Genomic DNA, 16,433 nt, shown 5'->3' with positions numbered 1-16,433 from the left:
ATACCTCTATGATGAACAGTTGGGGTTAATTAGTACCGTCAGGAAGGGGGGGGGGGGCGAGATTTGATTACTGAACAGAGACCGGGGTCTCTGCACATTATCCTCTCCATGCCAATTCCCATTCATAGTTAATTAAGCAGAAACATATTTTACTTCAATTAAACAAAGATGATTTGAGGACTGCCTTTCACTGGACCATGCTGCACAGGATGAAAGGCTTGTTTGAAGAACAGGCTGATCGCTGTTCAGTGAATACGACAGAGCACTACAGAGAACAGCAGAGGCGATATTTTCTAACTTAATTTACCATAAAATCTGCATAAATCTACCATAAAGCCTATAGCTAAAGTCTATAGCTCAACTAAGGTGACGCGCCCCTTTTTAGCCAAAACTCTGAATCCAGTGTCATACAAGAACCAAGCTTTCATCACTAAGAGGGGGGTGTCTCCGTTTCCACGGCAACAGACCTACCACAGAGAGGGTTCCGTCCAAGTGTCAGCACGTTGGGTAGAGGCATCATAATAAACTGCTGCAGCGTCTCCTGAGAGGGAGAGAGAGAGAGAGAGAGAGAGAGAGAGAGAGAAACACAAATGAGGTTCAGCTGACCAAGTCTACCAAGCACACACCCCTCCATTGGTTTCTCCAGTCTGATGTATGCTGCATTTAGCAATCCCAGAATGCAACGGGAGCCCTTATTTGTTGGTGGGGCCTGCTGTCAGGCAACTGAAACAAACAAAGTAAAAAAAAACTTTCAGGAAGCAAACCAAAGCTCTACATCACACAGGCCATCAATAACTCCGACTGATATTCGATCCGATGAATCGCTTAATGTCACAACATTTACCCCCTCAGTCTATCCCTTTCCATTAGCGTCAACACCCCCCGAAGAAGCACCGCAGACGCACAAAATCCATCGAAACGGCGCTGAGAACGTTTAATTATTCACACATGTACACAACGCTGGAGTTGAGTTGCAGACCCCAACGCGGGTCCACTCGTGCCGCCACGAGGAGGCCATTAAATATTTAACGGGCGCAAACGCGCTCCGCGCCGGCGGACCCAATCTGACGGGGCCGAAGTCAACGTGAGGTTTCAGCCAGCTCCTCTCCATCTGCGCACAGTCTAGTGGGATGTGAAATCGCTCACTCTGGTGCATATTAATACCGATCGGATTACATTCATTTAGCCCTCTCCAACAGCTCTGAAATAACAAGAACAGCAGGCATCACCACCGTGAGTTTCGACTGTGCTTTTCAGTATCACTAACACACATTTCCACCAGAACACTAAACACAGCCGAGGCAGGTTTATCTGCACAGAAATGGTAAAATTGGTGCACAAGAGTACAATAAAGATGTTAAGAGTCACATTTAAATCTGTAGTCAATCACATCCAGAGTCCAACGCTCTAACCACTACACCAGGGGTCCTCAATCTTATCCAGAAGGGGCCGGTGTAGGAGCAGTAACACACCTGATTCTACTAATCCAGGTGCTTAGTAATAGTCATTGATTAGTAGAATCAGGTGCGTTTCACAGGAGTTACAGTGGAGTGCCTGCAACTCACATGATTGACACACCGGAGGACACAGCCCCTCACGATCATCTCTGTCATCCTGACCCCCCCCCCCCCCCCCCCGAATCTCTGCTTTCATCAATAATGCAGTGCCGAGCTCCTCTGCCTCCTCCACAGAGGATCTTTAAACTCGACAAGCATCCAGCAAACAAGGCAAGGCCTTAAAAACAGCACAGAATTAAGTCATCACACAGCACCCCCCAAACCCCCACCCAAAAAAAACAAAAACGGTAAGATCTAGCCCTTAAAATCACAATCCAGGGTGAGCGTTAAGGTGCTTTCCTCAGTTTAATGCGACTCCGCTACTGTGGGAAGAAATATCCAGAGACCGGGATATAAAAACAGCACCATGCATGATGCTGTGATCTGGCAGGAGTAGTTACGCAGATTCCGGATCATTCTCCAGAGGGATGCCATAGCGGTTACATCACATTTCTGTATTTATATATATATATACAACCTATTATTAAGCTGGACATTTACTGAAGCAACTCAGGTTAAGTACCCTTACAACAGCAGTGCCCCACCTCAGAATCGAACCTACAACCTTTGAGTTACAAGTCAGTTCAGAAACCACTATGCTACACCGGTGGTAACAGGAATGTTACAGTAATTAACAGGATAGAGTAGACAACTCTTCCCTCCCATCTGTTTGAAACCAGTCTGAGAAGCCTCTGTATATCTTCCCTTTCTGGTGTTGGGGGAAGGCCGGTTCTGCAGGGGGAACAGAACTCAGAGGGAGGTCCGCCTCGCTGCAGGGCGGCTTCCTCTTCCACGGTCAGCAGGATGGGCGGGCATCCCACACAGTAACAGCCTCATACATGCCAGTGATGGAAAGAATCTTATCTTTCATTACCATTTCCCACCCTACAAATGGGCCAACTGTTCCACAGACTCCGCAGTTCATACGCAAGGATATTTCACACCAGTGATTCAAGGTTTTGTTAATTTGGCTGCATAAAACCGACCTGACCCACGTTTCTGCGATAACAGCGTTTATCTTCGTTCATTTATAAATGAACCTATTCATGATCACGTGCGTCTCCACGTAACGGCCTGGACTGCAGCCCTATTATCATGTTCAAAGGTGAATTTAACAACTGCGCACAGAACTGGAGTGATTAAAACGAGCCCCGTTAGAAACAGCTGCGCTGAGAAACAGCTCCATGTTTAAATCAAATATTCACCAATTAATTACTCTGCTTTCAATGTTCACTCCTTCAGAGCAATATGCAAATTCCTGTTTCCCGAAACACACCGGGAGCCACCAATCAAGCCGCGAGACCGGTGACGCGTACCGTAAACAATAACCGGCAGCAATCACCGCTTCATCACTTGCCATTCACTTCAAGAGCGAAAGGCTCTCGCAGCTACGCGCAAAATTAAGCGCATTTACGGAAAATCAGCGACCGAGTTCCTGCAATCCGCCGATCCTCCCCAGGCAGGAGGAAGCAGCTCAGGTGTGCCTCTCCACTCCGGGGTCGGCAGCTGTGCCAGTCTTCCAAACAGCTGTGTTAAGAGCCCACAGCCGGTTCCCTCAGAAGAACCAGACTAATCAAACAGACATATCAGAAAAACATCAACAGAAGCACTCTACTCAAATTATCATGTCTGTTTTTAAAAAAAAATTTTAATAAAGCTCTGTACAGATGAATAAAAATCAGGAACCAGTTTCAGACCAAACTGATCAGGTGAAATGAATTACCTGTGTAACCAATCTGCTTTAACCGATCAGTTAAGTAAAAAGTAAGAATGAAAATAAGCAGATGCTCTCTTTTGCTCTCCAGGCTGGAGTCTAGACTTCCTCACCTTCTGGCCGGAGTTTTCCTGGGACGGGGGCCGAAGGTATCAGGATACGGATGATTACCGGATAGAGCGCTGAATGCCGAGATGGAAATGTCCCGAGTGGCACAAGCCCCCGTCATTCGTGAGATGGGGAGGGTTTCCATGGAGACATCACTCAGCCCATTCATCCCAACGTGGCATCTCTACGCCTATGGTTTAGACATGGCGACCTCTGCAAGACGTCAGGACCAGGTGCTTTCAGGGTGATCAGTTCTGACCCTCTGGCCAAAGTTGATTAGCAACTGCTCTTAAAAACATGTGGTATTGAGTCTATGATCCTGCTGTCACAATGTTCAGCATGAGAGACTGAAAAAGGCTGTTCATTTCCTCTTGATGTTAAAAACAGGGATCTCACTGGTTTTGAGTGAATTTCACACAGAGCTGCACAGAGCAGCTGAATAAAACAATATTATATGATGAGTGTATAAAGTTCCGTTCCTATTCCTCCTGCCAATTCCAATCAAATATTCCCTGCAGCGATTGCGACACCTCGCCAAAGACAGAATCTACATTTTGAAAAATTTTTAATTAAAAATACAGTGCTCAAGCAAGCCTGAAGGCTCAAGTTGAGCAGCTATTAGAATCTAATTACTCTGTACAAGTGCGGGGATATTGTGTCGATTATCTAATTAATGAAAAGCAGCTTTTCTTGAGGCGTAAAATTGGAAACATTAGTATAGCACTGCTTCATATGAAGATCCCTTCAGCTCTGCTGCCTGTCCACAATCCTAACAGCAGACAGGAGCGGGAGGCTGTCTCTCTCTCTCTCTCTCTCTCTCTCGGGCTCTCTCTCCCTCTCAGGACAGCGTCTTCCTCTGACTCACGTCTGTACGACCCCGACTGGCAAACTGTGGTGTGATAAGAAGCGGAGGCTGAGATGACATCACGTGATTTCGATGAGAGATGAAATGGTACTCATGGGTCACCTGTGTAAAGCTCCGCCCAGAACTCTGGGCCTTTGACCACAGAAAAGAGCCTGAATCTGAGGAGTGCTCAGAACAATGAGAGGGTAAAACAATAAGACCACTGCCCTATGAGAGGGCAAGATAATAACCCCTCTGCCCTATGAGAGGGCAAGATAATAACCCCTCTGCCCTATTTGAGGATAAGAGAATAATCTCTGTCTGTTTGGCTTCTTGGAAACACAAAAAATAGCCTGCCAACAGAGCCCTCATATTCCAGAGATTCCATTGGCTCAAGCAGCAAAGACAGTGATGTAGATGTTTCAGCTTTAGCCCAGTTCAGGGTTATTGAGTGAGATGTGTTCACCATTTCACTCGCTCGTTGCAGAGCCGACCCGTAGTAACCTCACATTATCTTCACTTCCCGGACGGCAAGCAGGACGTCCTGCAGATTTGGAGATCTTCTTATCTGAGAGCGCAAATTACCCCAGGCTCAAACGGGGAGATTATAGAGCAATGCCCTGAAATCTGAAACCATGCCTTTCTGTTTCAGCGATGATCTTACTCCATTTTCTATTCCAACATACCATAAACTTACAATGTGAGACAGGCTCCATAGCTAATTATAATGAGAGAAACAGGAGTGGAAATTTTGCTGGTAAGATCTGCCACAGCTCAAAGGCTTCCTGGAGAGATTAGGCTCTTCATCATGTTCCAGAAAGAAGTGATATGCACAGTACATTAACCTGGGAGGGGGATATGCATGGGAGGGGAGGGTTGGGGGGGGGGTGCAGGGAAGGGGTTGCATAAAGTTCACTAATATTAAAAGAGAAAGACAGCCAGCTGGATTTTGAGCAGCGTTACTGATATCGTCCGCGGGACGTATGATTCGTTCACAGAGCGAAGGAGCGGGTTCCTGCGCTCAGGAGGAGAACAGAAACCACCACGAACGTGTCGATTCCTGGAGGAAACCCGAAAAGGCTGCGGTCAGCAGCGCTGGGCAGGAACCCGTCACCGCTGCCGGCGGACCAATCGCGGGGCAGGAAACGCATCCGGGGGAGAAAGCGCACATCTGACTGCAACGCTGAGCCAGAGCACAAAAGAGCACTGCGCCAATTCCGCCAAGTCTCTCAGGCGGCGTGAGCCCGCCGCGCGCGTTCGACCGTCTACCGCCGGCGGCTCGAAGCCCGGACCAATTTAAAAAAACAGAAACACGTCGCCCGCAGGCCCGTAGCAACAGCGAAAACATCACGGGCAGGGGGACAGGGTTCACCAGACGCGCTCACAAAGAGACGCACTGAGGGAATCTTTAGCGGGAAATCATTTCTAGACTCGGAGATAACAGCCGATTCGTTCCGCCCTGGGGGCGGTACGTCAGAGCCGAGCTGTGAGACCTAACCGTGGCTCCCCCTATCAGAGAGAGGCAGGCGAAGGTCACTCCTAATTCATAATTAAAACGGCCGACCTGCCAGCTTCGCTATGCGACACGAACCAGCCCGAGACGTCCGTGCAAGTCGAGCTCGCAGAAAGCCTGACCCCGTTTCCTCCCAGCTGATTCCACAAAACTGAAATTCTTCCTGAACCTGTGAATTCTGAGGATGATTCTGCATTTTTAATCTTATTTATGAAACTACAGACTCAATAATGCTCCTCATTATAGAGGTTATGAACCCATTAGTGTCAACAGAAACAAAACCATCTTCAAACATGCTTACCAACACCAGACATTTTATACCCCGCAAATATTTACTTCCGTAATCAATTTTAGAAATGTTTTTCTGACAGCCATCCGGAATAATTCCTCCTGCTGTCTGTGTCGGATCATTTAAAAGGCACCTCTGACACCGTACAGCAGACAGAAAGTCTGCAGCTATGGTCCGGTCTGAGGGGGGGCGGGGGTTGGGGAGGGGGGGGCAATAATCCCCCGCTCCATCTCTCTGCTCCGTTTAGGACAGGAAACGCTAATGTCCCTCTAACAGGAAAGAGCATCTGCAGCATTCCCCCCAGGACAGATTAAGCGCTGTAACATACATTACTGTATGTTAAAAAAAAAAAAAAGACTAAAAAAAGAACAATTAACAGCCCAAATGAAAATAATAGGTTGACAATCCACTTATGATGCAGTAAAATCCTGCCCGTGAGCTTCAAATCATCACCTTTAACTCTTAGCCCATAGCTACAGAGATCAATTCTCCAACAGACTTCTCATCCATTTCCATGTAGTGCTAGAGATTCCTTAAAAACTAATAAAGTTGGTTCGAAACCCCAGATGATAAAACCATAGTTCCATAAAGGGGAAAAACAGGGAGCAGTTATACTGCTTTTCCCCGGAATTCCATTTTTTTGGAGAAATGAGGTTTCTGTACGACACCGACACCAACACATGCGTCACAGCACAAAATCAATCTCCTGCACTCGGCTCGAAACTTTTACACGTCAGCAACTTGACACAAACCGTCTGAGCTGTATTGTAGGGACCTAGTATTTTTTTAAATCAAAACATTCTGACGTCTAGCAGTTAGCCTTAAAAAAAAAACCCCATCAGTCTTACCAGACAGCGCCCCCCCCCACAGTAAAATACTGAGGTGCAGAGTTTCCATGAGGCAGTCACTCTGGACGGTGGAAACACCTGCACTCAGGTAAATATCACCTGTTCGTACCAGCGACAGGTGAAATACAATTTAGGCTAAAAATACACTGGAGGAGGGGTCCTGACGGGGGAACATGAGGCCATTTTGACCACATCAGTCACACGCTTCATCGAGTCATTAAAAAAAATTAAACATCTAAAAAAATTAACTAGACCAGAAAAAAAATCAACACAGGGACCTTTGTACTGTCCCCCTGCAGCGCATGTGAACACGCGTTCTGTCCGAAGCAAACGCAAACACCCCCCCTAATGAATTTAAACTGCATTCCTCATGAGACAAATGTCAAAGGAAGGGATTCTCTCCCCCACCCCCACCCCCCAAATTTAAACAGACCCCAAAGGAATTCTGATTCCCAGCAAAGACAAGCAGAATCTCTGAAATGGAGGGGTTTGGCCTAATGGGTCAGGTTCGCACTTCCTGTTTTCAACCAACATATCTGCCGAAAGAAAGAAACCCACAACAAAAACAACAAACGCACAAAAAAATAACTCCGCAGCCATCTTTGGACTGTAAAAGGAAACGTATTGTTTATTTACACAGGAAGTCCCCTTGAGGCCAACCAAGCAAGGTCCCATTTTTACCAGTGAGGGCGCAGTCGGCCGACAATTAACGAAACCGTGAGGGGCTGAGGTGAGGCCTGCTCCACGCACAGAACGCACCCCTCTTCCCTTTTGATTCTGTACAAATAAACACCCCCCGGTCACTGCGCCCTTCCCCGGGGAAGTGTGCCCAGTTTCCAGCCGAACCCGCGCAATGGGAAAGGGAGGCGTCCGGGAGGGGAAAAATCCGTTTTTAAAACATCCACGCTCTGGAAATTCAAAAGCAGTTTGAACGGTTTTTTTTTCCCCCCCTGTTTCTTAATACCTCAGAGTTGAGGCCATTTCTTGCCCAGATGAAACAGACGAATGCGGTAGGAGAGCTGAATTCCAGTATCAGACTAACAGCTGACACTGCTCGTGACCGGAGCACTGTACACTCTGCTGAATGCTACTGAGACGACAAAATGGGCAAACAAAAAAGAAACTAAATCTGTACGAGGGACAGTGTGGGTTTTCTGCCAACCGTTACCGCCTAACGCTCAATTAATTTTACTTAAGAGGGGGAGGTAAGACTGCTGAGCACATCAAAGACACACTGTTGCTTCCTGGCAAGCGTGAGAAAAACAGGGACCACACTGTTAAGAGCAGAAACTTGGGGTGTGTGTTAGAGCTGAATCTCGGGGTGTGGGGGAGACAGAGCTGAATCTCGGGGTGTGGGGGAGACGGAGTTGGATCTCGGGGTGTGGGGGAGACAGAGCTGAATCTCGGGGTGTGGGGGAGACAGAGCTGATCTCGGGGTGTGGGGAGCACAGCTGGATCTCGGGGTGTGGGGGAGACAGAGCTGGATCTCGGGGTGTGGGGGAGACAGAGCTGGATCTCGGGGTGGGGGGGAGACAGAGCTGATCTCTGGGGAGACAGAGCGAATCTCGGGTGTGGGGGGAGACAGAGCTGAATCTCGGGGTGTGGGGAGACAGAGCTGAATCTCGGGGTGGGGGGGAGACAGAGCTGGATCTCGGGGTGTGGGGAGACAGAGCTGGATCTCGGGGTGTGGGGGAGACAGAGCTGGATCTCGGGGTGTGGGGAGACAGAGCTGGATCTCGGGGTGTGGGGAGACAGAGCTGAATCTCGGGGTGTGGGGGAGACAGAGCTGGATCTCGGGGTGTGGGGGAGACAGAGCTGAATCTTGGAGTGTGGAGAGATGGAGTTGAATCTTGGGGTGTGGGGGAGACAGAGCTGAATCTTGGGGTGTGGGGTAGACAGAGCTGGATCTCGGGGTGTGGGGGAGGTGGGAAAACAGCCTTTAAAAACATGCCCCCCCCAGCGTTTCAGCTGAGCGTGATGAAACACAAACATGAGCAGCAGTGACTAATAGAGCTCATCTCAGCAAGGCCCAAACTACGAGCTGCACCGAGCGAAAGGTCAGAGAAATTATCACCAAAGCGACGACTCAAAGACTTCTGCTGACCCAAGACCAAGAGCAAATTTACTGTGCGAACATTTTACAACTTCAAAGCCGTTTTTATGAAGGGACACTTTTGATATGGTAAACGGTTGATACAGCCTGCTGGCCAAGTTCAAATAACATGTGAAACCATTTCTTAATTAAAGCTGCAGTCCGTAACTTTTTTTTCTCGAAAGGTATCAAGGAACGGTCATGCTTAATTGGTAGCAATCATAGAAAAAGCCTGGCTCCCTCTAATGACACACATATCAGTGAGACCGGTCTGTCGTCCTAGATGTGGCAGACTGCCTCTATGAGCTGACATTTTAAGTGTAGCTTAAGTGTAATCCTTCTTGCTGAAAAGTCGCAGCTAGAAATGTTTATGCACATTCGTGACAAGGTGTGGAGACCGGTTGAGACAGTCGCCCGCTGCAGCTTTAAGTAATTACATCTGGAGTAATCAGGTTTTGTTACCCCACTAGACCGAAATGAATTACCATATAAAATCTGACTAATCACCTGTTAATGAAGTCGGGTGAACCCCTAAGCAATGGCTTCTGTTTCCTGCAAGTAGGAGCTCCTATAGGACTCTCTTTAGTTCAGTCACGTGTACAAGATCTCTGCCAGAGGGTTTTATAAATAAGCTTTGGCTGAAAACTGGGGGTGCGGATGGGGGGGGGGCGGTTCTGTCCACTTGAACGGGAGATTAAAAATAGGACAGAAACCCTACAGCTAAAGCTGTAGGAGCTGTGCTTTTTTATCTGAGGAAATGACTGAATGGAAAAAGCGGGTGAGCTCATTATCATAGCCCATGTGCGGGCGGCACTTTGCCTTCTGTGGTAGGCAAAGCTGAAAAGGTCTCCTTCTCTTTTCCAGACCTAGAATGAAAGTCAACTCTGTCTTTATCCTCTCAAAAAAAAGAAGAAAAAAACAAGAGAAAAATAAATAATGAAAGAAGCTCGAAATGTGATGCAGGTGGAAGCCGATTAGTCTAGACGACTTCCCCGCCTCCACTCCCGCGCGTCCCTTTAAGTGTTACTGCGGAAACCGCGCGGCCCGTATAAAACGCGCGGCGGGCTGCTGCGGCGGCCTGCGTAATCCACCGCCCGCTAAAGGAAACACACACAGCAGCCCTCCCGCCCTGGCAGCTCCCGTGGAAACGGCTCTGACCTCACAATGGCGCGGAACTCAGAGACCGAGCGGGAGGGTGGAGGAGAAGAGTCGGGGCGGAGCTGAAGTCTCAGACGCTGGAACTGTGAGGACAGTTAATTGCAGTGTGTCAGAGGGAGCTTCAGAGTTTTAGCTGAGTAAGCAGCAGTGCTGATAGAGCAGGTTCCACGCTCTCACCAGACGCTCAGCTCCCAAGTACCTTCCACTCTGCTGCTTAACTACAGGAGGTTCTGATTGGCAACTGGAGGTTCTCCTGCTGTATTACAGTACAGACCAGCCACAGCCACAGTACTGTCTCTTGACCACGCCTCCTTAATGAATATTCAGAAGATCACATTTCGGCTTAAAATGTAGGGAGACAGAACTTGCCAACGTTAAGAACACTGGGGCAGCATTACCGGAGAGTTTAAAGAGTCTGCCATAGCACTTTTCTGGCCTGAGGCCAGGAAGGTGAAAAGTTGAACGAGTGGGTTAAACTCGTTACAGAAACCCCTCCAAAGGAGGAAAGTGTTTCCTGCAAGAGTTACTCAGATGTGGGAATCAGCCTCTTTGACAACGAGCACAACAAGTACCATATGGATAGCCAAGCACAGCCTCAACTGTAAAACTAAGCACAACTGAAAACGTGATTTTCTTAAGTGTATAAACAATTCGGTTTGATAAAAAGTTCTTGTATTTCCTTCACTTCACTGTAAAAATCCTGCTGTCATTTCCAGCTTCTGCTGTTTGTCAAATACCAACCCGTCACGATACCATTTTTCAGAATTCCGCTTCATGCCCATTAAACAGTTATCATTCGCAGAATTCACAATCATCATGGCTGATATTTGCACCCAAATGTGGCCTCATCCCCCTGTAGAATATAAAGACGTGATAAGAGTGCCCTTCATAACTCTTTATAATCCTGCGTGTTTGTACCGAACTCACGGGTTGGTTTTGAGCATACACTGTGCTAACTGTAACAGAGAACAGGATCAAGATCAGCCATACAAAAACAGTCATTCGAACTGAATGGAACCAAATGAATGAATAGAAGATCATTTAGCACGCTGACCTACAGCAGATTTTTTTTACAAACTGCTGGTCACTGCACAGATTCCGGTGGTCTCTCTTTTACACCAGTATGAACAGTCTCTCACTTCCACAGATTATATATAGCCTATATTACACACACAGACTGCACACACACATAACACAAAGTACAGACTGCACACACATTAATAACAGCTGCCCTTTTTCAAATCCACATACACGCACCCCCCTCCCAAAAAAAAACAAGCAATTCTAGGTGCCTTATGGGATGTCTTTGATGGAATCTACCCTCAAAAAAAAAAAAAAAACTGCCTCGGCTGAACCCTTTACCCTTTATGACAATAACAGCGAAAGCACCAGTGTCCTGCGAGGAAGAGAGGGTGTGAGATCAGAGAGAGCCACAGCAGCTCAGACTGTGTGCTTTCAGCTACACGCTACAGCAACGTGTCACACACAAAGGGCATTGATATCTGTGTGCAGATTTATGAGCCAGATTAAACTGATCTATCGGCAATTACAACCGAGTGAAGCGCGTTAAATGGACTCGAAGATGGATCAAAAAAATTAACTGAAAAAAAGCTCTTCCTGTTCTTTGACATTCAAAGCTTATTATATCAAACAAAGTGTGACAGTTACCGTCATTTGTCATTTTAAACTTCAGGAACATGGGGCAGGATGGGATTCGATGATTGCTGCCGGCTGGGGGTGAGATTCTTCATCCTCATTCCTCTTTTAAATACAACGTGCAGAGAAAACAAAGTCTCAAATGTGTGTGAATAAAAGCAGACGCCCACAGAGAGGCAGAGTTATGGATTATAAATTGTGTCGGTAGTGGGAGGTGTGCGAACACTGTACAGATGTAGGCCTGGACATACACTTTGACATAACTGATGCACTATTTAATCAGTCTGAATAACACTTATGTTTTCATAATGATAAAGAAGCGCCTAGCTCCTGGGTTGCCAGGTGGAGAGCCTTGAGGCGGAGTAACCCAATCCCTCCTTCAGCATTGCCCTGTCCCATTGGAGGGGTGGGGGGGGTGGTGGTTGTTGACTAAAACCGGCTGCTGGACAGATGTGGGTGTGTGTGTCTCCCACCACTCTACCCTCCCGGGGGGGTAGTACAGGGGAACTCCAGCCAAAAATCATTATTTGATCTTGGCCCCTCAATTTTAGGATCATGTGTCAATCTAATTACTAACGTGTCACATATAACACTTCAGCCCACGTCAAAGAAAATGTATAAAGCTCCACCCCTGAATGACGATGTCACACAGGGATAACCCCTCCCCCTTTTCCCCTTCGTTGCAGAGATTCAGGCGGCTGCAGTTCAGATGAAACCAAAACAAAAAATCTGTGGTGATTTTGACTCTACCCTGCAGGCTGTCCTTTAAGAGCCACAGCTCCCTCAACACCCCCCTGCACCCCCCCAATAAAAAGGAAGTCTCTGGTTACATTGGACCAACTGAACTGAATAGCATCCACCTGTCCGTGGATTATGTTCACAGTTCACACACATGCACGCCCACACACACACATGCACACATGCACATTCCCCCAAAGCATGCACACACACACTAATGCACACACAGGCATAACATGAGCACACACATACACATACTTGGTGTGTGTGTGCGCTAATGAATATATGCACACACACACCACACAGTCGAGCTAAGTCACACAGTATATCAGGTATCGGTATCAAAAGTTTAAAAGCCACACAGAGCAAAACAGTTACTGAGATTAATCCTGCCAGCTGCCAGTTCTCTATAGATCTCTGGTGGAGATGAGGAATCTCCCTCCAATGTCAGAGGGACATGAACCCGACCTCTCCAAGTACCCGACCCCCCTAGTACCCAAACCCTGCAGTACCCCACACACTGTGCAGCAGACAGTTTATAAGATGAGAAGGGGGGCGCTCTTAAAAACAATTCTCCATCACCCTTTTAAAATAAAGCACCCAGTGCGTCTCAAGCCATCCAGCAACAAACACAACAAAGAAGTGTCAGTAAGATGGAAAGGGGGCGTCTGTGTATATTTAGAGTTCTTGGCTGGAGCCAGTTGTGTGTGTGTGTGTGTGTGTGTCTTTGTGCTGTACACACGCGTGTGGGTATTTGTGCTAACAAGGCCAGTTCTACCCGCTGTAGAACTGTAGGAAATGTAGAGGGAACTTTGTAACCGCACGATAAACATTACGCCATTTGCATTAAACAACTACATTTAGGCATTCAAGCAGACGCTCTGTATAACAAGGCCAGCATAACAGGGCTCGACCCCAAAAATCGGATCAATGTCAGCTCAAATCAAGTGACTGTACCGTAATGCAATGCAAAATGAAATCAAATACTCCCAAGATGTGGTTGTGGGGGGATCAGAAACACAGTATTTCCAACATGCTGGGCGGGCGAATTAAAAGCTAACGGCTAACGGCCGCTAAAGCTTCGCCCGCTCCCCACGGACTCACCTGGTAGTAGGATTTGATCTGGCGGATGAGTATGGTCAGGTTCTGTATCCGGAGAGTGGAGTCGTTGTTCACGTTCTTGTTTGTTCTCTGAACGGAAGCTTTGGGGTTTCTGGAAGGGAACAGACAGAGCAGGAAACGTGAGCGGAAGCATTCGCAACGGCAGAATTCCGTAAGGCCTCACAGGAAGGCAGTGTGAAATAGGCTTTAACGAGAGCTCGGTGCGATGAGGGAGGAGTAACAGGAGCCTGCGTTACTGTGGTCATTACGAGAGTTTGAGGAAAATGGTGGCATTCACACTTCATCAGGAAAAGTTAATGGTCACCCACTCACACAAGATCATTGTATATTTTTTTGGCTGGACCGCAACAGCGGGGCCAGCCCTACAAACGCGAATGTCTGTGGCTGAGTGACTGAGTGATCTGACTGAGTGATGAAGTTACACCATTGGTCGGCCGGATCACGTGTGTTAGGTCCAGCCATATACTAGGTTTTGACCTGGTCTTGTTTAAAGTTACATTATATTTTGTGCTCAGAGCTGTTGGAATTGGTTCTAGTAATATGCAGTATTTGACTCCCTCCTAATTATTATTTATTCTGAATTTACCCGGGATGGTTCACTGAGAAAAAATTCAGGCAATTTTACAGGAAATCCTGGGCCAAGCACACTTACGTTATTGAGCTGTATCTGTTCATGATGATGGTGCGGCACTATAAAATAAGTTTTATTTTTTTTCTATATTCCATTTTATTTTTTCCTCCTACTGAATGTATTGGTAATACTTCCTTACAATCACTATTCATACAACTGTCCTGAACTTTTATTTTGAAATACAGGTCTGTGTCCCTGCTGATGAAGTACAAATGTTCTCTGCGTAAAAGCATCTGCTAGATTCATGTCATTTAATATAATGAACCACAGTGGAATCAACTCATTTACACTCTGTCGCTGCATCGAACCACCTGATCATTTGTAGTTATTTTACCTTAGAGAGTAAGTCAAAAATAGCTGTGAAATTGCTTGTGCATGTGCACGCGTGTGCGCTCAAAAGCGCGTGCACATGCATGTGTACAATTACGTACACTCATCTGTCTTCCATTTCAAACAATTAGCCAACCTCGGAAGCGCTAATTAACTCCGTACGCGACCCGCAATGCATTTCAAATCAACCCAGACGCAATCTCTCGTCGGTCCGTCCTCGCTAATTTCGAGCTGGCGATCTCTGCGGAAATGACCGGAGAGACAGAGGGGAGTGTAATCATTTCCAGAGAGAAGACGGACCGGAAAAGTGCTCCGTGTTCCCGGAACGGGCCGTAAGAGCGCATGGCCGAGGAATTAATAAATTAGAGGAAACGACCTACAGCAGCACTTCCAAGGGCACACACAGACAGCTCTCGTAGCGTGCCTGCAGGCCGCTTATGCCATCATTCATATAATAACAATAATAATAATAATAATAATAATGCAGTTAATTATACCCATTTACAGCAGTCAAAGTAAGACATGCTTACACATTAAGACATTAGCAAATGAAGGACATATGGTATATTTTTCAAGTCTCTCAGATGCATAGAACGCCCCACCCCCTCCAGTCCCCACCCCACCCCCATTTAGCCTTGTGAATGGGGGGCAAGTTCCTTTGATCTGCAGTGTGAATGAACCCCACCTCCACAGAACCAGCACGCTGGGGGGCCCCAGCAGGGGGGTGGGGAGGGGGGGTGGTATCTTAGCCCCCTTATTTAAAAGCAGAGGGGAGTGTAATGGCTGTAATCCTGTAACGTGGAGCTCTTCATCTGCAGATGCCAGTCAGAACAATGTGCCCCCCCCGCAAATACGCTGAACCACAGCCACAGGCCCCACAGGACCAAGTGGCAGCACTGAGGGTTTGTGCGTGGTGCTCAGGGATGGGTAGAAACTTTATACAAAAAACAGACTGCATCTGTAAACTAAAAATAGTGGATAGTGAATAGTGGCGTATGTTGGCTTGCAGGTAAATGCAAAAAAAACAAACAGAGGTGAGAAAATCCTGTTACATATTAGTCATATTAGCGGTCATTTGCATATTAGTGGCGGTGTCAATGTCAGTGGCTGTGTGCATGTCAGTGGCTGTGTGCATATCAGTGGCTCTGTGCATATTAGCGGTTGCACACACGTTAGCGGTCGTGTGCGTGGGCCTCCTCCCTGGGCATGATCCACCCCATTAAGAGTGCTGCTCCTGAAAAAGGCCCTTTGTGAGGTGAGCACAATCAGACCGTCAGACAGAACGGCCTGAAGAGCCAGAGCAGCGACAGCGCACGCGGAGCAGCCAATAGGGCGGCGGAGGAGGAGGCCACCGCCCCGAGCAGAGCGGGGTTTTATGGGTAACCTACTTATGACAAGCTGAATCAGTTTCAGCGCTAGCAGAGAGCCTGGGGAACTCCACAGAGGGCCAGAATCAGCCCTCATCTCTGGCCACAAACACAAAGATAAGGCGGGGGATGGGGAGCTTTAGCACGGATGTGTTCATGAAGCAGGCTGGTACTGAGGTGTAGCAGTCTGGTATAGGGGTGGAGCAGGCTGGTATGGGGTTGGAGAATGCAGGTAAAGGGGTGGAGCAGCCTGATATAGGGGATCTGAGAGTCTCTGTACAGGCTGTTGCTGGTGGGTAGGAACACAGACAGACCTCTCTGCAGGCTATATGCCAAAATAAACCATTAGTGACGCCCCCTAGTGCCCCTGCTAGGTAAAGTAGAGCCTGAATGCCAAACCTATGGGCCAGCAAACCAAAACAACTACCGACTCACACGGCCAACAACTGACAAATCGAAACAACAGC

At 47.5% G+C, this 16,433-nt stretch overlaps 1 protein-coding gene across 14 annotated transcripts in view; it reads right to left on the bottom strand.

Moving 5' to 3' along the window:
- The window catches only part of LOC135245343 (girdin-like), a 53,154-nt gene that overhangs the window by 29,985 nt on the left and 6,736 nt on the right, over positions 1-16,433 (bottom strand). For all 14 annotated transcript variants that reach the window (XM_064318398.1, XM_064318456.1, XM_064318389.1 and 11 more), the window contains exons 3-4: positions 13,621-13,729; positions 472-541 (exon numbers count right to left, since the gene is read on the bottom strand). In XM_064318398.1, coding sequence (XP_064174468.1) covers positions 472-541; positions 13,621-13,729 — 179 coding nt within the window. The remainder of the gene's footprint in view (positions 1-471; positions 542-13,620; positions 13,730-16,433) is intronic.

Source organism: Anguilla rostrata, chromosome 2 (genome assembly GCF_018555375.3).
Source record: "Anguilla rostrata isolate EN2019 chromosome 2, ASM1855537v3, whole genome shotgun sequence".
NCBI lineage: Eukaryota > Metazoa > Chordata > Actinopteri > Anguilliformes > Anguillidae > Anguilla > Anguilla rostrata.
This window is presented reverse-complemented; position numbering and strand designations above follow the sequence as displayed.